The following is a 27279-nucleotide window of genomic DNA, read 5'->3' on the forward strand; positions in this document are numbered from 1 at the left end:
CAAACTTATAAAAAATAAAAAACTTATTTACATAAGTATTCAGACCCTTTTCTATGAGACATCCTGTTTGCATTGATCATCCTTGAGATGTTTCTACAACTTGATTGGAGTCCACCTGATGTAAATTCAATTGATTGGACATGATTTGGAAAGGCACACACCTGTCTACATAAGGTCTCACAGTTGACAGTGCATGTCAGAGCAAAAACCAAGCTATGAGGTCGAACAAATTGTCCGTAGAGCTCCGAGACAGGATTGTGTCGAGGCACAGATCTGGAGAAGGGTACTAAAAAATGTCTGCAGCATTGAAGGTCCCCAAGAACACAGTGGCCTCCATCATTCTTAAATGGAAGAAGTTTGGAACCACCAAGACTCGTCCTTGAGCTGGCCGCCCGGCCAAACCTGAGCAATCAGGGAGAAGGACCTTGTTCAGGGAGTTGACCAAGAACCTGATGGTCACTCTGACAGAGCTCCAGAGTTCCTCTGTAGAGATGGGATAACCTTCCAGAAGGACAAGTATCTCTGCAGCACTCCACCAATCAGGCCTTTATGGTAGTGGCCAGACGGAAGCCACTCCTCAGTGACAGGCACATGACAGCCTACTTGGAGTTTGCCACAAGTCACCTAAAGGACTCTCAGACCTTGAGAAAGAAGATTCTCTGGTCTGATGAAACCAAGATTGAACTCTTTGGCCTGAATGTCAAGCATCACATCTGGAAGAAACCTGGCATAATCACTGCGGTGAAGCATGGTGGTGGCAGCATCATGCTGTGGGGATGTTTTTTCAGCAGCAGGGACTGGGAGACTTGTCAGGCTCGAGAGAAAGATGAAAGGAGCGAAGTACAGAGAGATCCTTGATGAAAACCTGCTCCAGAGTGCTCGGTACCTCAGACTGGGGCGAAGGTTCACCTTCCAACAGGACAACAACCCTAAGCACACAGTCAAGACAACACAGGAGTGACTTCGGGACAAGTCTCTGAATGTCCTTGAGTGGCCCAGCCAGAGCCCAGACTTGAACCCGATCTCTGGAGAGACCTGAAAATAGCTGAGCAGCCATGCTCCCCATCCAATTTGACAGAGCTTGAGAGGATCTGCAGAGAAGAATGGGAGGAACTCCCCAAATACAGATGAGCTAAGCTTGCAGCATCATACCCAAGAAGACTCGAGGCTGTAATCGCTGCCAAACATGCTTCAACAAAGTACTGAGTAAAGGGTCTGAATACTTATGTAAATGTGATATTTTTTTATATGTGCAAAATTTTCAAAAAATACGTTATGTGGTATAGTAGTTAGATTGATGGGGGGGAAACAATTGAATCTATTTTAGAATAAGGTTATAACGTAACATAATGTGGAACATTGTGGTCTGAATACTTTCCAAATGCACTGTACATTCTGTGTGTGCATGTGACGTGTAACACTATCAAACATCAGTGTAGACCACCCCGGGAAGAGAAGGCCTTGTGTGTTTTGCTATACTGTGGGGTTGTCGGGTGGAGAAGACACTGTTTTGATTAGCTGTACTAATCCCCTCAGTGACAGGCAGGCAGGGATTCCTCATGGGCTTGGCCCGCTCTGGTGGGCCTGCTGATTTCATGTCATAATTCATGATCATCCCGACAGACAGACAACCTCTCTCTCTCTGTCTCTCTCTCTCTCTGCCGCGAGGAGGCTTTCTCTGCTTATCACACTATATAATCTGCAGATTTCTGTCCTTAACTCCCTTCATTCTAATACACTCAACCACAAGCTAGAGTTCGTCTGAAATGTCACCCTATTCCCTATATAGAGCATGACTTGTCTTTCGACCAGGTAACTAATAGGGTGCCATTTAGGAGGCACACCTAGACTAGAGCCTCAAGCCCCACTGTGTCCTTAACACCTGCTCTGACACACCAGGCCCAAATTCCACCAGCTGCTGTGAACGGCTCCATTGACCGCCACCAGCACAAAGTACCTAACCAGACACAGACAGTGAGCTCACTCCTTCATTCATGGAGCTAATGGACACGGTGAGCCTGTCACCTCTGTGCCAATGACATCGTAAATAGGCCTTTCATATTATCTGTGCATAACTCAGAACCACAGAGGCATATTTCTACCTGCGTTCTAGAATGGTTGGAATCTTGCTGTGGCGTCTCAGTCTTCAGGCTAGTAAGTGGCCCATTGACGGAAGGTTTGATTTACTAACGGAACATACCAGATTCACCAAAGGATGAGGTTTAGGAACTTGCCTGTGATGGTTTGCTCACTTCCCCACTCTCACGGTGGCCAGTGGAAAAAGTGTTGCCCTTCTGTGAAGAAGATGCTACTTCTTCTAGCATCCATCCTTATCCTTATTCTTCTCCCACATATTTCACACGATGCTACATTAACCTCGGCCCCATTCCCACCCACAGTCACAGCCTCAGCCCAAGTTCCACCCACAGACCCATTCAAACCATAGCTACCTCTGCCTGCTAACAGGAGCATGACGTGAGCTCAGTCCATCCACACCATGCGTTCACTGGGAGTGTTGTTAAGACAATATTAATCCCACTGTGAAAGCGTGGCTGGGCAGACAAAGTCAAACAGGGGGAACCACCAACACCATGGAGACAAATGGAGAGACCACCACCAATCTGTAGCACGCCACACACACACACACACACCACCACATGCTGCATCACAGGAAAGCCCCTGATTCCGGACCACCTGCTCCTCGTGCTGTAGACCACAGAACTGTTGTTTTTAAAGGGAGTAGCTCTGCAGTTCTGGCTGGCTGCCAGAATCAATCATCCTATTATCATCATGTCCCTTCAAACAGACGTCGTCATCAAACAGTCTGCCCTAATCAGATGACAGTGCAAGAGAGTCTGAGGAATGCATACCTTTTCCCTCACTGTTTGTCTTTCCCAATATGCATCATCTGATGTGCCAGAGATGTTGTCTTAGTGATGACATACCACCAAGCTGGATCTACTTCAGCTCTACCTGGAGGGCTGTAAGACTCAGTAAGACATCTGCTGTGTGGTCCTGGCTGTACGTGGTGCTAGGCTAGTCACTGGGCTCCAGGACATTGGATTCTGTGAGTGTATTGTGTTGTGATCATGTTTTCCCCAAGCGTTGAGGGGCTGTTGTGTTTGCACAGATGCGGCTGGCTGTCAAGGCTGTCATCCAGACGTGACAGAGCTGGGAAAAACTCTCGCGTGACACTGATGGATGACTAGGGAAGAGTTGTGCGGCTCTCTCGCAGTGTGTGACTCGTTGTATAGCCAGTGTGTGTGTGTATGGGTGAGACTGTGCATCAGTGTGTGTGTGTGTGTGTGTGTGTAAGACTGTGCGTCAGCGTGTGAAACAGAGAACAAACTCAATCATTCTCCCAAAGTAGCAGTGTACCAAACTTAAACGGCTTACCCTGGTCAAAGCGGTCAGTCTATTAAAAGCGCTATTGGTGAATATAAAGGAGGATTTTCCTCTTGTTCATAAAGTAGATTCATATGCAACTCTTACAGATAGTTTACACGTCAGCTAGCTACAGAGCTAAGCCACAGCCACCAGCCAAAGGAACCAGCGCGGAGCACCACCACTGAGTTGAATAAACCAAACCCTATAGCTGATCACGACATGGACACCAGACTTCACAGCAGACAGTTATTGACCAAAGCCTCGTCAGCAGAGCCACTCAACATGGACGACTATGGCTAACATGCAAGAGCTGCATCCAATAAGCACCCCAAGGGTTTGGGAGAGAAGAGCCTCCTCACAAACAAGGCAGCGAAGCCTTTCATGTGGTAGCCATTTCAAGCGTTCTAATGCTCGACGAGACACTGAGGGCTGGTGTGGGGAAATGGAACAATACATTTAACCACATGAATCACTAGGGCCCAGGATTACTTCTGCACATATTCGTACACACACTTTCTTGCACATGCACGAACACACACATACACACACAAACAGAGAGAGAGAGAGAGAGGGAGACAGAGAGAGAGAGAGAGAGACACAGAGAGAGAGAGAGAGAGAGTCACACAAATTCTCTCACAAACATGCACACACACGTTAAACCTCTGAGGATGGGTGACGTAAGTCCCAAGTACCAAAGTACCAAAGGGTAGCTCAATTATACCCCCGCCACCCCCCACCCCAATTATGCCCCTTCCCCGTTACCCCAGTAACATAATGATAACCACAAAACTCAAAATATGGTATCTGTACCCACTGGGCACACACTGGTTGAATCAACGTTGTTTCCACGTCTTTTCAATGTAATTACATTGAACCAATGTGTAATAGACATTGAGAATTGACATCTGTGCCCAGTGGGTATTGTATGGTTGTTAGACTAATAATCTTTGTGTACACTCACCACTTTGTTTACTCTCTCTTTCTCCCTCTCCATTCTGGGAAGAGACAGATGTACGTAGCACAAGAGGTTGGTGGCACCTTATTTTGGGAGGACCGGTTTGTGGTAATGGCTGGTACGGCAATTAGTGAAATGGTATCAAGTACATCAAAAACATGGTTTCCATGTTCCATTCCATTGACTCCATTCCTGCCATTATCATGAACCGTCCTCCCCTCAGCAGCCTTGTGTGGTACGTAGTGACAGGGCATCCTTTCATCCATCAGCACAGTGTGTATCTCTCACTCTCTCCTTCCACTGCCCGCATCCCTCCATCCTCCCATCGCAGAGCCAAAACAATAACATCCAGGCAGGCCCAACTATGCGTCATCCCCGGGCCGAGTACACCCCCATCCTCCTGGAGCCAGGCTTCGGTTCATCTCCCCCAGACACAGTGAGCAGCGATCCTCACCAGACCAGTGGAGGCTAAAGGGATGTGCTCCTACACTACAGAGGCTCCACATGCAGTCACACCCACCAAGGCTCCTCTCTTCTCTGTTCTACAGCAACAGACTTGGATCTGATCCTTGATTGCCGGGTTAAGTAGGGTACCATTAGTATCTCAAAGTCTGTATAACGACTAGCGTTGCACAGCTACCGGTAATTTACCAAAGTTTCCGGAATATTCAGGAATTTTGGTCATTAACAGAAAATCTGTCACGCTATCGTAACTTTGGTAATTTATACTTGAATAACTTTTAAAAACGTTATTCATATATATTATTCATTTGTTTGTATTCATTCATGTGTCCATATTGTCCATGAGTTTCTAATATATAGACCATATGGTTCAGGAATAAATAGCCTAATTAATGAAAAAAGCATCTAATCAATAAGGCAACTGTGCAACTCTTCCAACTATTGACTGTGTTCACAACTGCCACCAGTTTGACGGCAAAACATTGACAACAAATACATATTGACACGGTGAAATAACTATGTGTGTTAAAAGGATATTTCATGCTGAAACCCTCATATCGAACGTCAATGGTTGTAAATTTAGGATAATGTTTTACAGCTCTGTCATTATATATTTTTATTTTAAAATAATATTATTTCATATATTTTGCATGTGATAAGGCAACACAGAGGGCCAGAGATTATTACAGACACGAGTAATAAATCCTCATTTTGCAACCCTAAAAAGGACTGATATTCGTCACATAAATTTACATACGCACATGAAAATATATTATGCCCATCCAGACTTCTTCATATGCAAAAATATAAGCCATCTCTGTACATCATAGCCACAATAATCTGTTGAGGAGAAGAAGGGCTTTGTTGCTTAAGGAATGGAAAATCATGGCAGTTCAGTAAGTGAATTAAATGGTGCAGAAAAGTGGAACAAACTGATGCCAAAATGTTTGGTGGAGAAAGAAGAGAAAGTCGTCATTCATTGGTCTCCGAGGACAACCCAAAGGACAGCTTAGGTGCAAATGGCATTGGAAGTGATTGTCAGATGTACTTGTGTCACGGGAGCATCCTTATGATGGAGAATTTCATGCATCTCAAACCAAAGCATCTCTTTCTTCTTCTTCTTCTCCCCACTCAGCTCTCACATGGAGACACACACATGTGTTTGGTTTGTATATATAAAAAACGCAATGCAAAATTAGGTCAGAAAACCGCTTGTTTGAACGTCTATCCAGGGAGGCCTCGGGACTAGTGATTGCCTGCTATTGTTATTTGACCCTTGTGACTTGATGAGTTACTCAGATCTCAACTCAAGTCAAATGGCATATGGCTTAGTTGGCTGCATCCCTTCGCTCCTTCTTTCTTTCCACTCACCCACGATTACGCCGTGCTCCTCACGTTTGACGATGTCGAAGGAATTCTGGACATTTCCCTCCAGGATGTCGAACACAATGTCGGAGCTGATGTGGGGGGAGGAGTGCGCCATCGACATGGTTCTCAGGAAAACTATCTCTGTTGGAAGAAGATAACAATTAGAGACTAAAGAGCTTTACAGGGCTTTAAACCCTTATAATCAGGCTGGGATTGAAACGGCCAGGCTCGTGCCAACTTCTCCTCGGAGGAAGACAATAAAATGGGAGGCAGCTAAGCTCTGGGTTTATTGTGTGCAGAGGGGGTCATGACAGGGATGATGGGTGTTCAGTGCTGTTGTTCAGTTAGAGGCCTGCAAGTCCTAAACATCCCGACGAGGAGCTTATGAGAAACAACAAGGACTTAACTTCCCATGAAGTTGAGGATGAGGACTAAGGACTAAGTTTGTAGGACTAAGTTTGTCTCGGTTTGTATGGGTGTGATTACAGTGGTCAGTCAGTCAGATCCATCCTAAGTGACACTTAGACATTGGTTTTGGTCTAGCGGCTAGGCAACACTTAACGGTGTTACCAGCACACCAACCTTGTCCCCCAGGGTTTGAATGCACACAGCTCATATATATATATTGAATGTTAAGGAGGAAGTGTCTGATGCATGAATTACCACTACACTGTCAACAACACTCTTAAAGAGCCACTAATGTTGCCCATTAGAGAAACCAGAGTCTTGGAGGTTTGTTTTCTGACCGATTCTGCATTTGGTTAATGATGTTTGGGGCGGCTGGGTAGCCTAGTGGTTAGAGCGTTGGACTAGTAACCGCAAGATTGTATGTTCAAACCCCCGAGCTGACAAGGTACAAATCTGTTGTTCTGCCCCTGAACAGGCAGTTAACCCACTAGTTTGTCATTGAAAATAAGAATTTGTTCTTAACTGACTTGCCTAGTTAAAAAAAAGTTTGACCCTGTAGACGAGGAAGCCTATTTCACTTTCTCAGAATCAATCTAAAAAATCTTGAGAAATCTGTTGCTGAGTATGTTATAATTGTGCAATTTTACATCTAACTAAGGTGTTTGGTACAATAACTTTTTCTGACTCATAATGATGCCACATAGGTTGTTTTCAAAGGAATTAGTTCATTAGCTTATTTTGGGCAAGTAAATAAGTAGCCTTGCAAAAGCCTTGGATTTCAGCTCATAGGAGCAGGAGCCTAACTCCTCATTATGTAGTGTGAGGCAGCTTGATGTATAAGCACACCCCTTGGACAGGAGGCTAGTCTATCACAGGCTTTTTTGGTCAACAGGTTTTGGACAACAAGGTAATATAAAAAGGAATATACTTACAAGTATGTTTTCACATAACATGCTGTCAGTGATAAAAACATTGGATGTGAAAAAAGTGCTGTAATCTACATAAGTGCATAAGAGATCACCCCTACCTTCAGGCCTGGTGAACTCCCTGAAGGTAGGCATGGAGATGACAGTGTGGGAGACGGAGTGTACAGGGTCCAGGACACAGCTGATGTCATTGGGCTGGCACGACTTCACACAGCGGACGGTGTCTGAGCGCTCGACCCTTGCACTGGAGAGAGAGGACACACACAAATGCACACACACAACTTCTGACCTTCAGGGAGAGATTACAAAAAGCCTAAGGCACAAACCGCCTTCGGTTCCTCCCCTGAAGCTCAAATGGCAGGGCATCCTATTCCAAGGGAGAAGTGCACTGCACAATCAAGAACTCAGCAGACCCTGTGGAACAACCGCTACACAAACACGATCTGTCCAACTACAGCGGGGATGCTGGATGCTGTATTCTACATCAAAAACTTCGGTACTGTATGTGGCTAGCAAGAATGATAAAACAACGACAGCCAAAAATCACACAGTAGCCAGAGTGTAGCTGGCTAGTGGAGGCTCTGGTAGCCATTGATGGTTTGGTTTCTGATGCACTGGTTGTGTTGTGTGGGGAGAAGAGAAGTGAAATATGAAATACTATGAGAAGAGAATGATGCATGAGTTGCTCGCAGCAAAATATTTGGATTTGTTGAGCATGTCCCCGGCTTCATATCAGATAATCTCTTGAGGAGAATTTATGGGACAAGGGGGGTTCTAAAATTCTCCTAAATTGTGAAGAACATGACTAGACAACTCCCCAAGCGCTCCGAGCTGCTCTCATCCCATTATTTAAGACTCGGTTTATTTCACAATCTAATCAGTGGCAGCTTAGGGTGAGGGGAGACCTCGCTGAAACAAATGCCACCCACCCACATGCCTACAGCAACAGGGCTGCTATGCTGCCAGGAACCTGTCCTGCAATCTGAGAGGAACTGCTTCTCAGCAGGCTTTCACCCACAAGCACCAGGGACAGAGACCTCTATTTAAAACATCAATGCCCTGGGGAGGTCCTGGTTACGAAACATATCAAGACAAATTCTACAACTCAACGTCAGCCATAATCTCCTCTGCTTGGTGGGGATGTGCTATGCTCTACCGAACAAACTCTGCTTCTCCATGAGCCTATTCTAAACAGACAATATACTATACACGCAGCTTATACAGTTGATAATGTCTGGTGTGGATGGGATTCAAAAGGAAGGTTATGCAAGGTAATGCCAACAGACAAGTAGCTGGCCAGTGCACATATGATTTGGCTCTGGTTCCCAAGAGTACCATGTATAGGGTCCAGTGAACATCCACCACTGCTCCAGTGTAATGTATAATATAGCTACATCATGCCTCTCTGTCTCTCCTCGTGGGGCCTATAGGCTGCAGCTCAACCCCAGGCCAGAACCCCAGGCCAGAACCCGGCTCGGGTTGCACAGCTCCTTTCATGGAGAGAGTGGAAAAGCCCCTGACAAAAAGTCAGGGGCTTGTAATTAGCAATTAACACCAGGGTACAGGTTTTGCTTTGGTTCAGGCCAAAGCCGCAAATGTTCTTCTAGTTTATAATACCTCAGCCTGCAGCAGCAGCAGCAAGAGGAGAGAGCAGGGCCTGGAGGATGGGGTGAACGCTCTGCTCCACTAGGCCACAAAGTGAATTTACAAGATTATAATGACCCAGGGTGAACTGGCCCTCACACAGAGCAGGGTACATCAAAGACAAGACAGCAAGTAGAGAGAAGGGCTAATTATGCCCTTTGTGGGGTGGGGGGGGGGTGTTGTGGGTACCACAGGAGGGCCCTTGTATTCCCCTGTCCTCTCATCTCTCTCTTCACCTCACGTGGCCCAGAGAGACCCAGCCCTACAGAAAAAACAATACTTCAAGACCAGAAAGGAAAACAGACTGTTGGATGGAATGGAAGTCCTCTGGTCAAGTGCTGCAAAGTCCTTTTATTTTTTGGGTAATTATTATTTATAGTCAGTAGATTGATAACGCCCCAACACAAACACTGCAGGGCATCATTCATTCTCCAAGCGGTGATGTTGCTCCGCCACAAATTGTTCAGACCACCGGCCAGAACCCAGATCCCCATAACTCACTGTCAGAGTAGAGAAAAAAACAAATTGTGCTTTACAGATGTATGATCTTCATTTGAGCCAGTTTGCTACAGAAGTAAACTAATCTTGCAGCAACAGGAAATGTGAATTGTTTTGTGGATTATAATTAATGGACATATTTGAAGAGGTTGATACATTTTTCACAAGGAAAAATCAAGTCTGAAATCTCAAAGTGGAAATTACAAACTTCAGAAGCCTTTTTAAACCTCAAATACACTACAGGTTTTACATTTCCTGAGTTACAGGAATGTTCTCCTGCAACAGGGTGATCAAATTAAGATACTATATCTGTAGCTGTGCACAGACCACCATGTTTTATTTTATGGATTTCCCGACTAGACAGGTGCATCCTTACTGCCCTGACAGGTCGGGAGGAACTTGGGACCCATGGTTGAATTTACAGGTATTGTAAGCCGCAGCCCAGGGAGGCTCTGACTAGTGGCCTAACAGCATGTTTCGGCTAATTCTACTCTATCTCTGTGCCTTGCCTATTTCCTAGTCTTCCACGACTGCATTCCATTGCCTGTCACTTACTCTGGCTTGCCTTTGAGTCACTGTCTGCTTGATTTTACACCCGCAGTATGCAGTGCAATATGTGCGTTTCACATTATTCCTAAAATATCAAGTAGGCTCGGTCAGGATGTGAGACCACATTAGAAGGATGTGGATCCACCAATTAACTGCTTCTACCAAATCAACTATGACTTAACAGTGCTAATATGCTGTTTAAAATGCTATTTAATATGCTATTTAAAACACTGATACTCACCTACTGGAATATCACAGTTCTATTCAAGAGATGTACCTATGCCACTGAAAATATGTTTTCACCAACCACATAAACTTACCCCAAACATGAAGTGCATACATGCTTTACAGGTCATAGTTCCCCCAGCTATGTAATATTCTAATAAAAAATGAGATCTCTGGTGCTGTCCACAAAACATATGTTTAAAAAATATATCCGGATTGAACGTCTATTGTGTCTAGTCCAATTTTAATAGAAAACATTTCATTAAACAAATCAACCATAAGATCCTGTAGGACTCCAGACTACACCATTACATACAGTAATCAATAGGCATCCCCAGGCCACTACCTCAATACCCTGCCCTAGAGTGCCACCTAGCTGCTATTCAAATGCTGTACCTCCAAGTGAGTACATTACCATTGACCTATTTTGCAGGGCTATACTTAGCTACAGTAATCACAAAAAATACAATAAGACCAAAAACAAGGAGACAAATGACAGAATGCTGCTTCTGGTCTACGTCAACTGTGTTTGTGCTTGCTTATCATGGCAGTGTTTGCTCTTTTTTGGCTGTCATTGTTGTTGCCGTATTCTTGTTGCTATATGCTACTACCCGCTACTCAGGGATAGCGTTATATGGTAGAATGGGCTGCTCCTGGACAACAAACACCAGGACTTTGGCTAGGTAGGTGCTGGTGGTGCCGTAACGCAGCAGTCTCATCTCCAGAGACAGCTCAAAGTCCTGCGGCTCCGTGATGGGCCGCGTCACAGCCATCTCGCCACCAGAGGGCACTCTCTGCATGCCGAAGAAGTCGCCCTTGTTGCCGCCGACGATGGCAATCTGAACATGGTCTCCAGGCACGATGTTGGACGGGCCCATGCGGAAGACGTTGGTGGGCACGGGGATGTTGGTGGGGAAGGTGAGGTGGTAGTAGGTTATTCTCAGAGGCGAGGCCAGGCACTCGCTAGTCTGATTGCAAAGCAAGCGTTCACAACGACTGTAAGGAGAGACAGGGGCCAGAGACAGGACAAGACAAAGACGGACAGATAGAACAAACAGAGAACAAAAGAGAGGTATAAGTTTGATTTGCCGTGCATGGCATGCTGCTAGCTGGGTGGGGCTAGCTGGGTGGGGCTAGGTGGGTAGGGACAAAGTCAGCCTCATGTGTTTCTGTGGACCAGCATGTGTCACACTGCCCCCTGTAGGGTCATGCAAGAACATCTCAAGGAAAGGATTACATTTTGTTATTTCGACTGCCTTCACAGAACATGCCTTTGACTGAACCCAAAAACTGAAGCCATTAAGAGTCCACATTGGGCATGCACAGCTTCAATAGAGAGGTAGGGGTTGGAGTTGGGGTTGTGTATACACTGTAGAGCAGGGGCCATAAAATAACTTGTGCCTGATCCACACTTTAGGACCGACCTGACCATACTGTGCTGGCTGGGATATTTTTCCTTTCACATTGCGGAGCCAGACCAGCCCAGTAATACTCGGCTTGACTGCACTCGGTTTGGCTCAGTAGTGTGAAAAGAGTTTTTCTCCTGATTAACAAGGAGTTACATAAAGTCATCCGCCTTGGTCAATTACAACTTAACTGAGAACTCCATACCTGGCGACCTTGGGATACTGTGAACTAAAAACCGGTATACTGTATAGCCCCAGTTCTTGAGAGAGAGTCCTCGGGTAGGTAGGTAGGTAGGTACTCACTTCTCTCCTGCTCGACGATAGTTTGGCGGACACTCAAAGGACAAGCATCTGAATCCACCCTGTACATTGAAGCAGCTCTCTGTCTCAGAGCAGGTGTGTGTCCCTGTCACACACTCATCAACATCTGGACAGGAAGAGAAATTAATCAATTCAGAACCACAAACATTTTAAATCCTATATTTTAAACATGAAACCTAGGTTCAAACCTCGTCCGCTGCGTGTCACGAGACCGCTGAGCTAAAGCCTATAGGCATTAGCTTGGGGAGATAATGCAATTCTTCAGGTATCAGGCAAGGTTACTCATTACGGAAGTTTGGTTCACAGAATCGTCACTGTTACATTTTATTCACTCCCGCAGACGCTCTTATCCAGAGCAACTTACAGGAGCCATTAGGGTTATGTTGCTTGCTCAAGGGTACATAGGGTACATCAACATATTTTTCACCTCAGGGATTCAAACCAGCAACCTTTCAGTTACTGGGCCAATGCTCTTAACCGCTAGGCTACCTGCCATCTTTACTGGTGTTTGTCTTCTGATCTGAAGAATGACCATAACCCCCCTGCTGAGGACCCCTACATCCCCATAAGGAGCGAGGACTTACCCTGGCAGCTGCGTCCATTGGGGGCCAGAGTATAGCCGGTGGCGGGGCAGTTGCAGTGGAAGCTCCCGGGGGTGTTGTGGCAGCGGTAGGAGCAGATGTGACCCCCGGTGGGCAAGGCACACTCATCAATGTCTGGAGATAAGGTCAAAGATCAAACAATAGAGGATGTAAAGGGTACAGGAAGTCGAATCAAATACTACCTGTGTAATGGGGCTCCTGATTAGGTTACACCATAGGCTATGGCTCATTAGATGTGTTTTAGCATCTCCTACCTTCACAGTTGATGCCATCCCTGTCACTGAGCTGGTAGCCACGGCGACAGTAGCACTGGTAGGAGCCGTACACATTGGCACACTCTTGACTGCAAGGGCTGCTCTCACATTCGTTTAGATCTACAAACAACAATGTAACTCAGTTAGATAAAACTAGTCATATATAGCCAGGAGAGAGACAGAGAAAGAAAGAGAGAGAGCGAGAGAGTAAGAGAGACAAAGAGAGAGAGACAAAGAGAGAGTGAGAGAGAGACAAAGAGAGAGAGAGAGAGAGAGAGAGAGAGAGAGAGAGAGAGAGAGAGAGAGAGAGAGAGAGAGATACATCTATAAAACACATGACCACAAACTTCAGTAAGGCAAAACAAGAGATGGCCAATGAGGGACGCTCAGATTTAAACAACTCTTAACATTGGAAGACTGCCTTACCATCACAGTTCCTGCCGTCGCTGGCCAGCTTGAAGCCTTGGGTGCAGCTGCACTTATAGGACCCCACGGCATTCTCACACTTGTGGGCACAGAGGCGCCCAGGGTAGTGCCTGCACTCATTGATATCTAAGACACAGAAGAAAAGGACACTAAGTTGAATATCTACAGCAGGGTTCCCCAACTGGCAGTTCATTTTTAAAATCTATTTTTTAACCCTTTGTCATAAGACATACATAACGCTGTGATTACGATGACATATCAGATGTCATAAACAGTCAAGACTGTTGGTGTCCTGCTTATGTCAACTAACACGACACTGTCCTGTAACTACTAGGTAACTACAAGGAGTAAGAAGTCAGTATGTACCTTCGCAGACGCGGCTGATGCTGTTGAAGATGAAGCCAATCTTACACTCACAACGGAACGATCCTACCAGGTTGATACAGCCATGGCCTGCACACTCTCCATCAGGACCTTTACACTCATCAATATCTACCCCAGGGCAAAGAGAGAGAGATCACAAGATATTACAGGAAGAAAAAAAACGCATCGGTATGCAGAGGGATAGCGAGGCCACGAGAAATACATGGAAATGTAGGCTACAGTGTAAGATTCTATGCTAAGAAATGAATGCTAAGAATGCTAAGCAAAGGAGGTGAACATGGTAGAGAAGCACGTGCTATCAGTGCTGCGGTGGTTCCAGGGGATGTTGAGGCTTTCTACTATAGCCCAGGACAGGGACGTTGAGGGGGCCTTATGCCCAGACTGGCCCGATGAGGCCTCAGTACGGAAGTGAGGCAGCCGTACGTACCCACGCAGCGGTTGCCGTTGTCGTTTAGGTGGTATCCCCGGCCACAGTTGACAGAGTTCCTCTGGCAGGTGAAGGAGCCCACCGTGTTCATACACGACTGGCCAGGGTGGCAAGGCCCAGTCTGGGCCAGACACTCATTGATGTCTGGGGTAGAGGTCAGAGGTTATACATATGTCATGTACAGTTGAAGTCAGAAGTTTACATACACCTTAGCCAAGTACATTTAAACTCAGTTTTTCACAATTCCTGACATTTAATCCGAGCTCCTGACAGAGCTCCAATACCTTGACTTTGTTGTCCTTAAGCCATTTTGCCACAACTTTGGAAGTATGATTTGGGTCATTGTCCATTTGGAAAACCCATTTGCGACCAACCTTTAACTTCCTGACTGATGTCTTGAGATGTTACTTCAATATATCCACATAATTTTCCATCCTTATGATGCCAACTATTTTGTGAAGTGCACCAGTCCCTCCTGCAGCACAGCACCTCCACAACATGATGCTGCCATCCCCGTGCTTCACGGTTGGGATGGTGTTCTTTCACTTGCAAACCTCCCCCTTTTTCCTCCAAACATAACGATGGTCATTATGGCCAAACAGTGCCATTTTTGTTTCATCAGACCAAAGGACATTTCTCCAAAAAGTACGATCTTTGCCCCCATGTGCAGTTGCAAACCGTAGTCTGGCTTTTTTATGGCGGTTTTGGAGCAGTGACTTCTTCCTTGCTGAGCGGCCTTTCAGGTTATGTCGATATAGGACTCGTTTTACTGTGGATATAGATACTTTTTTACCTGTTTCCTCCAGCATCTTCATAAGGTCCTTTGCTGTTGTTCTGGGATTGATTTGCACTTTTCGCACCAAAGTACGTTCATTTCTAGGAGGAAGAACACGTCTCCTTCGTGAGCGGTATGACGGCTACGTGGTCCCATGGTGTTTATACTTGCATACTATTGTTTGTACAGATGAACGTGGAACCTCCAGGCGTTTGGAAATTGCTCCCAAGCATGAACCAGACTTGTGGAGGTCTACAATATTTTTCTGAGGCTGATATCTTCAGATGTTCCCATGATGTAAAGCAAAGAGGCACTGAGTTAAAAGGTAGGCCTTGAAGTACATCCACAGGTACACCTCCAATTGACTGAAATTATGTCAATTAGCCTATCAGAAGCTTTTAAATCCATGACATAATTTTCTAGAATTTTCCAAGCTGTTCAAAGTCACAGTCAAATTAGTGTATGTAAACTTCTGACCCACTGGAATTGTGATTCAGTGAATTATAAGTGAAATAATCTGTTTCTTAACAATTGTTGGAAAAATTACTTGTGTCATGCACAAAGTAGAATTCCTAACTGACTTGCCAAAACTATAGTTTGTTAACAAGAAATTTGTGGAGTGGTTGAAAAACTAGTTTTAATGACCACAACCTAAGTGTATGTAAACTTCCGACTTCAACTGTATGTATGTATGTCGGAGGGCCCTGTGGACTGTACTTTGAAGTTACTGTGTTTTGGGGTATATGTGGGATGGATGGGGTGATGTACTGTCCTGGTGATGTGTTGCCATGGTAACATGGTTCTGATGCTCACCGATGCAGCTGCCCAGGGCATCCTGGATGTATCCATCGCCACACTGGTTCTTGGGCCGACAGCGGAATGACCCCTGAGTGTTCTGACACATAAAGTCTGGGGCGCAGTTGTGGGTGCCCGACTCACACTCGTCAATGTCTGGGGGAAGAAGACATGTTGTACGAAAGCATCAGCAGATTTACATGATATTAAAATGTATGTGATTCAAATGTATTCTTATAAATACTCAACAATAGCTTCATTGTCAGTCAGACATACTGTAAATCTGACAGACAGACAGACAGACAGACAGACAGACAGACAGACAGACAGACAGACAGACAGACAGACAGACAGACAGACAGACAGACAGACAGACAGACGGATAGATGATTAATGGACAGATGTTTATCAGTTTATCAAGGATTTGTTTTACAGTTTATCATGGATGTATGAATCATACATATTGATCTTTACATATTCCCTCTCCCCTGTAGGAGGCGTTGTGTTGCGACCTCTGACCTTTGCAGTTGTTGCTGTCGGTAAGCTCGTAACCGGTACCACAGCTGACCTCTCTTTGGCAACGAAATGACCCCAGCGTGTTGATGCAGCGCTCACCTCCTCGGCAGTTACTGGCACCCAGCAGGCACTCATTTATATCTGAGAGAGAGAGAGGGAGAGTGGAAGAGGAAGAGGAAGAGGATAACGTGGAAGGTGTATCTAAGAAGTAAGATAGCCTAGTTCTGTGGAGATACTAGATGGATAGGGATTTATTCCACCTCATTTACTATTCAACAAGATATGACTGCTGCCTCCTGTCCACTCACCTTCACAGGTCTTCCCATCTGGTTTGAGTTTGTAGCCTTTGAAGCAGGCACAGGTGCCGTTGCCCACACATTCCTGTGTACACTTCGCTAATCCTGTTGAGAACAGAAAATGTGCACATTAAAGTAAATTATTTTTGTTTCTGTTAGAGTACCTATGTTTCTGACTTTCTCTGTGAGGACAGTCAGCTAATAACATGTGACAGTAATGTGAGGAGGGGAAGTACCATTACTGCACTCATTCAGTAACGGATTATCCTTGCCAGTGAGGGCCTCGTTGTCTTTGTCAGGAACTGTGGGGGATAAGAATTAAAATATTCACCAGTACAGGCAAAAACTGCTTGCAAACAAAGAGTGTTGAAACTATTCATCATGACAATGGAGGTCTTTACTAAAACTACAGCAAGAGCCAAGGCTCCTAATGGCCACCAGAGGGCAGTGTAGAACTAGATTAAAAATAGTCCATATATCCTCTCCACTCTACTCCATCTTTCCCCTTTCCTCTCCCTCCTCCCTGCCCTCTATATTACAACACCTCCCATTCCTCCCTCTCTCCACCCTTTCCTCTCCCTCAACCCTCCTCTCCTTCTTCCCTCCTCTCTTACCCAGAGTGTTGGTCTTCACATCAGGGGCTCCGTCATCGCAGCAGGCCCGGGACACCAGGCCACACTGGTAGCCCAGAGACAGGCTGTGGTCACAGGGCAGACCCTTCTCCTGAGCAGCCCGGCCCAGCAGACAACAGTCACAGCACATCTGGAGGAGTCAGACCATAGACATAATTACTCAATGTGTTAATATGCATCATTTGGCCAGACGGACATACAGAGGAAAATTACACCACCACTTTACAACTTCACCAATCACCATCGTCTGAAAGGGAACAGTCTAGGCTTAACTCGGGAGAGGGGTCAGGTTTCCACCAGTTACCACAGCCACAAAGTCAAAATTGGCTATATCATAAAAATTAATGAAATCAAAACTTAGCTTTTTGGTCTTAATTTAAGTTTAGGGTTAGGTATAAGGTTTGCAGTGTGGTTGTGGTTGGGTTAGGTTTAAAATCACAAATAGTCAGGGTTTATTACTTTGTGGCCGTGGTAACTAGTGACGGCCGAGGAGTCTAGTCTGAGTGTGTCTGTATCTTCTGTGTGTGCATGTCTTGAGGATGTCATAATGTGGGTGGTGGGGTTGTAGTCTGGTAGTGTACTGAGAGATTTTAGAGGGAGCTAGAAAATGAGCATGCTATGGTTTATCCCCCATTCTAAACTCATCCTGTACCTCTTTTCTCCCATTCATAAATGCAGCACACTTTAATGCAATCAGCCAACACCTGCATTTCACTGAGGTGGAGGTTCAAGTTAAGACATGTTGCTGGCTGCACTAACAACGATCTCATTCTTCTGGGCAACTGTACTGTGGATCCCTTGGCAAAGCTCTGCAAGGGTCTTGACTGCCGCCTTGATGTGCTGTAGTGTGTTGTAGTGATATGGTGGTGTAGGATCCTGAGGAAGAAGACAGCTGGGTGTAGAGCACCTATCTTGGCAGAGAGCCTGTAGTAGACAGTATCTTATGTGAATGTATAATCTACCTGACAGCAACAAGCTCCATTCCTCATTTCTCCCCAGAGTGACATGTTTCATCCTGCTCAACAGGATCACACACACACACACACACACACACACACGCACACACACACACCTGCATACAAGTATTTGTGCAATGTATGCACATATGCACAAACACACACACACATACTCTCTCACAGACACACACACCTTTGCGGTCTTGGTCTCGCAGGTGCTTCCAGGAAACTGGGTGTCACAGCCCCCCTGGTCTTTGGCCATGTTGATGCCGTTTGTGCAGATGGAGTCCTCCAGTACCGTCGCACAGCACTGCTCCTGTACTATCCTGTCAGACAGGAACAGGGACAGGAAACAGGGAACACAGTTTATTCTGAACTCCATCACTGGGCTCCTTAGTGGAATAGAGCGCTGTCTCAAAGTGCTTCCTGTTGAGAAGAGCCCTGGGCATGCCTAATAGGGATCTATTCATAGTCCTGCCTGCTGCAGCTGCTGTATGTGGTTGAGTGATAAAGGAAAACCCTGTGTGAGCTCAAGGTGGATAAAAAGTTGTCTATGTATAAAATCTTCAATTTAACAGTTGGGTCAATTCACCACTGCTTTCATTTGGCTTACCACACACCCACTGTTATGGGTACAGTGAAGCCAACTTAACAATCGATTATTTACCGTAACTATTGTAAACCCACCCACCTCCTCATTGGATGTTCCCCCCCCTGATTGACCCAGAGGGGTGCAGAGCTGCAACACTTCCTGGATAAGGTTTGAACATTTTTACTTTCCCAAAATTCCCAGGTTTTCCAGAAATCCTGGTTGGATTTTGCATCCCTATTTCCTGGACAACATTACTGGAATGACATTCCTCTGGGGGAAGGCCAGGCTGAGTCTGGAGTGGAACCAGCCTATCTAGGATGCCTGAGCACTTCCAGACAGTTGGAGAACCAGTGATATCCACCTCTCTGACCAGTCTGTCCAGTTGGAGAGGCTTGATTAGCCGTTTTACAGTAAAACCAGAAACGGTTGTCGTACTGTAGACAAAAATAATTAGATCTGTAAATAATCCGATCTGAAATGAGAGTGAGTGCAGGCAGCACACCTCTTTACTGTAGACAAGCTTTATCAGACCATCAACAGTCGGGTTGCTGTGCTTTGCCTCCAATGGTCTGCTCCTCTGAGGGACTTTAATAAGTTAAGGGCGGTTTGTGTTTGTCTGCCTCTCTGTCTGGTCTGTCTCTCTGTCTGGTCTGTCTCTCTGTCTGGTCTGTCTGTCTGTCTTTGGTCTGTCTGTCTGTCTGTCTGTCTCTCTGTCTGGTCTGTCTCTCTGTCTGATCTGTCTCTCTGTCTGGTCTGTCTGTCTCTGTTTTGGGTCTGTCTGTCTTTCTGTCTGGTTGTCTCTGGTCTGTTTCTGGTCTGTCTGGTCTGTCTGGTCTGTCTCTGGTCTGTCTCTGGTCTGTCTGTTCCGTCTGTCTGTCTATCCGGTCTGTCTGGTCTGTCTCTCTGTCTGGTCTGTCTGCCTGTCTCCCTGTCTGTCTCTGTCTTCGATCTGTCTGTCTTTCTGCCTGATTGTCTCTGGTCTGTTTCTGGTCAGTCTCTGGTCTGTCTGTCTTTCTGTCTGTCTGGTCCGTCTGTCTGTCTATCCGGTCTGTCTCTGGTCTGTCTCTGGTCTGTCTGTCTGTCTGCTCCGTCTGTCTGTCTATCCGGTCTGTCTGGTCTGTCTCTCTGTCGGGTCTGTTTCTGGTCTCTCTCTCTGTCTGGTCTGTCTGTCTCTGTCTTTGGTCTGTCTGCTTGTCTCCCTGTCTGTCTCTGTCTTTGGTCTGTCTGTCTTTCTGCCTGGTTGTCTCTGGTCTGTTTCTGGTCTGTCTCTGGTCTGTCTGTCTGTCTGTCTGTCTGTCTGTCTGTCTGTCTGTCTGTCTGTCTGTCTGTCTGTGTCTGTCTGTCTGTGTCTGTCTGTCTGTCTGTCTGTCTGTCTGTCTGGTCTGTCTGGTCTGTCTGGTCTGTCGGGAGGGAGTGAAATCCATTGTCTGTTTTATGAGTTTGAGTGTATATACAGTACTGTACAGCACTTAGATCCCCTCTCCACTCCACTCCTGTAACTTGCTCCAAAAAGCCTCTGTCTTTATCAACCCTCTTACCAGAAATTATCTCTTTTTCCTTATAAACTACAACCACACTCACGCCGCCTCCTCAGGACCTTTTAAGGGCACAACCGGGCTCCTGTTTTTCTTTTCTCTTCTTCTCTTTTTTCAGTGTCTGAAATAATCCCTCTGATTTCCTGTTCCTCCCCCTCTCCAGTCCTCTCTTTGAGTATAGTTTCACCTCAGTGGTATTTCCTGGATTTGGCAATACCCCTCTCTCTAAACCCTAAACCCAACCCCCCACTCAACCAAAAACCCTCACCCTTCCCCCCTCACTCTATAATTTGAACAAATTCTCTATCACTTGGGTAGCCAATGTAAATACATGTGCCACCAGAGAGCAGATTGAGCAACAGATCTCCTCCTTATTGGCCTTGAACCTGTGGCAACACACCTTCTAATATTACTACCAGAGATGTTATTACTGTCATTATTACTATTGTAATGTACCCTGCTCTCACATCAAGTCAATAATGTGTCTGGGGATTTATGACCGGGGGTAAGGTAAAGTCATCTCACATTATGGCCTAACACGATACATATTGCCCTATAGTCTATCTTTACAGCATTAAATTAACCCATGGGACTAATACTGAGGTAAGCACTTCCCACTATGGGCACAGAGGTAAGACCATAGAAATACAATCCATGTTCTATCTATTGTAATGACATTTCTATGGATAGGAGAGCCCAGTAAGTCCAGTAGTGGGGCCTCAGTTACCTGCATGTGGTGGACTCGGAGATGAGAGGGAGGGCTGTGCAGTCCTGGTTATCAATGCCCCGGTCCCGACCATCCTTACAGCACTCATCTATTGACATCTGTTTTCCACCTGTGGTTGGACAAAACCACAAACAAACACTGGGTTATAGGCTTATGTTGTATGCTGTGACTGGCCCTACTGAAGAGTGGGGTGGCAGGTAGCCGAGGATTAGGTCAGTAACCGAAAGGTTGCTGGTTTGAATCCCCGAGCAGACTTGGTGAAAAATCTGCCCTTGAGCAAGGCACTTAACCCTAATTGCTCATGTAAAGTTCTTCTGGACAGGAGTGTCTGTTAAAATGGAATGTAACAGATTGCTTCAGTGTGGTAGAGATCCAGAGACCCCAAATGGGGTGTGACTATAGCAGTTGTATTTATATGGTTTTAGCCTGCTGAGAGCAAACGTTAGACTTCAGGACCCAGGCAAGGTAGCTCATAAAGCACAGAACCACCTTCCATGTTACATAAGGTAACAGTCAATCTGAAGGATAAGAAACTCTCTAACATTACTTAGGACTAAACTGATAGAGCAGAATGGAGTCTATTCTCTTGCATGTACAATACAACATGATTTAGAATGATTATGCAACGCATGTTTACCAAATGTGCAAAACTCTTAGCCAAACAAAAATCTATTGTTTTACCCAATGCCACTCACACTCCCCAACTATTAACAATGTGTCTTCCAAGTGATTGAAAATGAAATTCAGAGCTGTAATAGGAGTGTGTTTAAATGCCCATAAGCATTTTGCCAGCGATGCTGAATGATGGATATGTTGTGTAGAAATAAGAGAGGCTTTACGACTGGAGCTGGACCAACTCTGTGGCGCTCCGTCTGGTTTTTTCATGTGGATTAAAGAGCTCGGAATGCCTCAACTCTGTAAACAATTCAGCCATAGCAATCAGATCAAATACATTCATTTCCTTGTGGTTACTGTGATTTGCCAAACGTGAAAGAACTCTGGCAGGTTGGCTGGTCCTTTCTTGCCTTAGGCATAAACAAAGCTCTGCCTGCCAAATTGGTACTATGGATATAAATCCTCCAGAAGAACACTCAAAGTCATCTTAGTTCATCCAATAAACCTGCTGTTGATTCGTAGCCTAGTCGGAGACTAGAGGAATAATAGTGAATACAACAACTGAAAATAATAACAGACATCGTAGAGGATCATAGGCATGTCTAACTTCAAATTCTAGCTTGGCAGACGAGACAACAAAATAGGATCAGAAGTTTCAACTAAGGTAGGATGTGTCACCTTAAATTTATCGTTCCATAAAACAGTAATAAAATAACAATTTAGAGTTCCAATTATTTCTGCCAGAGGAGCTATGGAACTTGTTTTATATCTTTGAATATGGGAAGTACAGATAGGGGCCCAAGGTGTGAATAAATTAACTTTAAAAGAATATGGTCATTTATGCAAAGGAAATCACATAACTGTCAACATTGACCTTGAGAGATACAGATATGAAAGTTAATTTGGGCAGATTCATAAAAAATAGTTAAATTATGTAGCAACCATGCAGATAACTTATGCTGAAAATAAAGTGTAAAGTGTATCATCAAACAAATACAGACTGGGTAGTCAAGATGGATTACCATGCCAAAAATATTTTTACATTTTTAATTTTACCCCCTTTTCTCCCCAATCTTGTGGTATCGGATTGTAGGTAATTACTATCTTGTCTCATCGCTACAACTCCTGTACGGGGCTCGGGAGAGACGGTGGTCGAAAACCATGCGTCCTCCGAAACACAACCCAAACAAGCCGCACTGCTTCTTAACACAGCGTGGCTCCAACCTGGAAGCCAGCCGACCCACTGCGACCCGGCCCGCCACAGGAGTCGCTGGTGACCAGCTAGACTAATAACTGCAGCAGTCGAGCTCCTCGTCCCACCATGTCCTAACTGAGTCATAACCCACTGGTCACAGACGTCAGTCCAAAGGTTGGATTTACATTCACTAAGGTGAATTCAACACGAAATCAAATCAAAATGTCACCATGTCATTGGATTTAGGTTAAAAGGTGGGTGAAAAAAGTCAATTCTCTTATGTTGATGACTTTTTTCAAATTCAATCATTTTTCCCATGTTGATTCAATGTCACCACAGAATTTTGTGGTTGAAATTTCGTGAAATCAACTTTGATTCAAATAGTTATTGTCCAATGGGAAAGCTTTTAGTAAAATACTTCACATGGGCCTCTGACTAGACTAGTGCCACTCTCTTCAACAGTGATAAAGTCTATCTCAGCTTTCATCTGAGGGCTGAAACCAACACCAGGATGCTCTTGGAGAGTGACAAAAGTGTTGCTTGGAGAGAGAACTTAGTTACGCATGTAAAAGTGAAGACAATACATTAGCTGGAAGAGCGGGGAATAGTAGGAATGGTCAAAACCTACTGTGGGGAACAATTCTCTCTGCTCGGCTGCCCCACAGGCCAGATTTGGCCGGTCTGGCCTTTCTTCTATTTCTTGACCATTACCACTGGCATTAACTGACGTCTCCTTGCCAAAAACACCCTGGAAGCTGGAACCCTCACTATGTCTTTAGAAAGAGCAGACAAACCCCCAGAATGCATCTCACCAGCTCCCACAAAGCTCCATGAGGCTCCCTTCCCAGCTCAGAAGAGGCATAGCATGAGAATATCATAGAATCTCAGTTTCATCTGATGGTCACATGACTCTCACGTCCTGCAGTTCTGGTGTATTCTCCCTCAACTCTATACTGATAACTAATCCTAACCCACAGTGCATGACAGGACCATTCCATAACCACCACAGTCCACAGCCTGCCCCCTTTCCCAACTAATTGAATGAGCAGAGCGTCTTAAATCTACCCTCTACTATTGTATCAAACGAGGCAAACCCAGCGGTTGCAGAGGAGATCTAGCAGTCTACCCGCCTGCCTGTCTGTATGATGCATTGTCTGTCTACATAAAAAGCTGATTTCCATCTTGGAATGTGGTGCTGGTGGTGAGGGCTGTCATGCCTCCTGTCTGGGTCTGGGCAGAGAGAGAGAGAGAGAGCGCAAGAGAGAGAGAGAGAGAGAGAGAGAGAGAGAGAGAGAGACTAGACTCCTCATGTAAACGCTGCTTAATGAGCTTAGTGGTGCCCCAGTCCCTCAGCCCACAACAATGGCCCATCAGATAGAGCCAGACATTGCAGCAGAACAGTCCACTTCCATGGGCCACATCCTTTAACTAACACACTTTAGTCAGTTTACCTAATGGCATCGAAGTTACACAAATGACCTTATAAGTGCTGAGAACATGTCACAAAAGTCTGTCACTGACACATTTCACTCAACCTAATACGTATTTGGCTGATGGTTGAGTCTATGATGGTTGAGCTGATACAAAATGTCTGAATGAGTGATTAATGTACATGGATGTTCCATAACCTGGTCGTATGGGGCCATCTTCAGATCTTCAGTCAGTCCACTCTGACACCATACCATGACTCTCTCCCATGGAGCATGGAATCTGAGAAGAGGAGCTAGGGGTGCTGATAGGTGTTGGGGGAGGGTATAGCCCCCGTGTGACATGCCCAATGACATTGGATTCAATGGAGATGGGGTGATGTCAACTTCTTTCCTAGGCACACCACTGTCAGGAGCCCGGCAGGCTGTGAAAGTGGCCCCATGTGTGTCCAGTGGACCCTAATCTGGGGTATATGGGTTGTCCCAAGCTTCTGTGACCCCTGGAGGGACCCTTAAAGGTCTAAATCAGAGCTCCTCCCCTCTGACCAGCAAACGATCAGTGGGGTACTGCTTAAGTGCCTCCAGACTCATTTGACACACCATCATAGTGTAAGGAGAAACCTGGCCTGCGTCTGGCTGGCTGTCTGAGCAACAAGCCTCTTGAACACATCTCTGTACTGCGTATTTTAAACGTTAAAGCCTTGTTAATGATAGCTGTTGGGCAATAATTTCCATCTGTAATGTTGTAATCGACAGGTAGACTAGAGGTAAAGAGCATTGGGCCAGAATCCGGAAAGTTGCTGGTTTGAATCCCTGAGCCAGCAAAATCCGTCAATGTGCCCTTGAGCAAGGCACTTAACCCTAATTGCACCTCTAAGTCCCTCTGGATAAGAGGGATGTAAAATGTAAATAGCATAATGACCGCTCAGTGATTACAAATATCAGTCCTGGCAGTAGTCTGACCAATCTCTACCAACGAAATTAGTCCATATTAAAAACTACGCACAATGGATTTCATCACTATCAAATCACCTTAGGACAAGTTCAGAATGTTGAAACCATCCTTTAAGCTAGTAGACATGGGCAGATGTTTTACTGGCAAGATACACACAAACACACATGGCACACACACTCACAAATCAAATCAAAATCAAATGACACACACTGAACAGCATGTGACACAATAGGCTACATGTTTGTACTGTAATATAACTGACAGAGTGTTCATAAAATGACATGTAAAACTTATTGGTTGGTTATCTCTAGTGGTACCCGACCTAATCTCTGCCCACACAGTGATAGTGCAGTAAACTGGTAAACTTGAAATATCTACCATGCCTATGTGTGCTTACAGGCGTATTTTGTCTATTGTATGTCTATACCAGTGGAGGCTGCCGAGGGGAGGACAGTTTATAATAATGGCTGGAATGGAGTGGATGGAATGGAATCAAAAACATTCCATTCCATCCATTATACTCCATTCCAGACATTATTATGAGCCGTTCTCCCCTCATCAGCCTCCTTTGCGTCTATACAGTATGCGGTACATCACGCATGGGCATGGATTGATTCTCATGGTTAGAATTACATCAGTAGGCTACTATCCTGAAGCAGAAAGGTAACTTACCTTGTCCGTTGAGAACTCCGAACAGAGAGAAAAGTATAACTATACCGGGACCCATTGGAAGGAGGAGAGATTCTTGCTAAACTAAAGAAAGTGTACAACAGTCAGATCTGTAATATTCTGCCTTAGGTGTGAAACAACAGCACAGTTTCTCACGGACACGCAGATTTTCAAGCGAAAGGTAGACAGACTGTGAGCTCACGCTGGGCAGGAGTATGCGTGTGGGTGATGTGGCTGAATGAATCGCAGCGTGACTGTCTCAGAACGAGCGTCTAATTATCTCGCTCAGAGGGGCGGGCGGGGGCCATCGCAAGTGACGAGTAAAACATTTTTAAATCAAAAGTTCAGAAACCCTAAATGGAGTGTATTGATTTTGACATTACATTATTATACTTCCTCTTATTAACTACCAGGTTCTTATATGACACAATTACATTTAATTCAAGTCGTTTTAATGACTTCCATTATCTAGGCCTACTGACAGATTTAAAGTAGCACTAAATATCATTTTCTTCTTCTGACTGAATAATACGACACGTAATGGCGACATTGATTAACTTTCATTCAGACGTCTGTCTGTGGCAGAATGATCACACTGATTACTTAAGACCTGGACTCCACTCCTTAGTGATTCTCTGGTTATCTAAAAAAATATGTTGTGGCCATTTCCAGACTGCAATACATAAAATCTTTAGAATTTGTAGGTTTATTTTTTTGTACTTTTTTGATCTAATGCATATTCCATATTTTGCAACATTTACGACCATCCTCCACGACCGTCCTCCTCCGCAGACATACTTGATATTGGAGGTTGACAAAATTGTTCCTCAGGAAAATGATTAATTTCATTGAAGCGTATGTTTTTTCATCCTCAGACTGTCACAGACGTGGGGTTGCTTTTTCACCAAGTGGAAGAGATACTGTATATGGACCATTTCCTCTCGATCTGAACTGCCAGTGTTAGCCTACTGTTCTATAACAGCCAGGTGTTGCGTAAATGTGGTTACCTCAATGCATGGATTGCCAATTAGCTTATAAGGGGGAAAATGCGTTAAATGATTAGTTGATTAGTTTACACGCTAAAAATCATAACATGTAATTGCGGCAGATGCTTTTTATAAGTGTGTTCACCACACATTTTCTGAATGACTAATTATTTTATTTTCCACATAATGCCTGTGGACAGCTTGCCATGGGCACTTGATTAACCACTCATTAGTTTTCTCAAACTGTTAGAGGGCACAATCCCTTTGAAAGCTACTCACACGCGCGTGCGTGCCCGCGAACGTACACACACACACACACACACACACCCTCTGCCATGTGCCAAAATTTGCAAGGAGGTAAATAAT

The 27279-nt window shown here is 45.1% G+C and overlaps 1 protein-coding gene across 2 annotated transcripts in view; it reads right to left on the reverse strand.

Moving 5' to 3' along the window:
* Positions 1 to 26187, reverse strand: part of LOC135556567 (fibulin-1-like) — a 41597-nt gene extending 15410 nt beyond the window's left edge. The window contains exons 1-16 of one of the 2 annotated variants that reach the window (XM_064989871.1): positions 25931 to 26187; positions 21067 to 21175; positions 18406 to 18538; positions 17239 to 17386; positions 16861 to 16926; positions 16637 to 16729; positions 16332 to 16469; positions 15831 to 15968; positions 14243 to 14386; positions 13798 to 13923; positions 13432 to 13557; positions 13006 to 13125; positions 12734 to 12865; positions 12132 to 12255; positions 7608 to 7750; positions 6176 to 6313 (exon numbers count right to left, since the gene is read on the reverse strand). In XM_064989871.1, the coding sequence (XP_064845943.1) occupies positions 6176 to 6313; positions 7608 to 7750; positions 12132 to 12255; positions 12734 to 12865; positions 13006 to 13125; positions 13432 to 13557; positions 13798 to 13923; positions 14243 to 14386; positions 15831 to 15968; positions 16332 to 16469; positions 16637 to 16729; positions 16861 to 16926; positions 17239 to 17386; positions 18406 to 18538; positions 21067 to 21175; positions 25931 to 25985 (1933 nt within the window). In that variant the 5' untranslated portion in view covers positions 25986 to 26187. Of the gene's footprint in view, positions 1 to 6175; positions 6314 to 7607; positions 7751 to 10647; positions 11419 to 12131; positions 12256 to 12733; positions 12866 to 13005; positions 13126 to 13431; positions 13558 to 13797; positions 13924 to 14242; positions 14387 to 15830; positions 15969 to 16331; positions 16470 to 16636; positions 16730 to 16860; positions 16927 to 17238; positions 17387 to 18405; positions 18539 to 21066; positions 21176 to 25930 lie in introns of those variants that run through there. The other variant, XM_064989872.1, reaches the window with a different exon arrangement.
* Positions 26188 to 27279: the final 1092 nt, after the last annotated feature.

The sequence above is a fragment of the Oncorhynchus masou genome, chromosome 15, assembly GCF_036934945.1.
Source record: "Oncorhynchus masou masou isolate Uvic2021 chromosome 15, UVic_Omas_1.1, whole genome shotgun sequence".
Classification (NCBI taxonomy): Eukaryota; Metazoa; Chordata; class Actinopteri; order Salmoniformes; family Salmonidae; genus Oncorhynchus; species Oncorhynchus masou.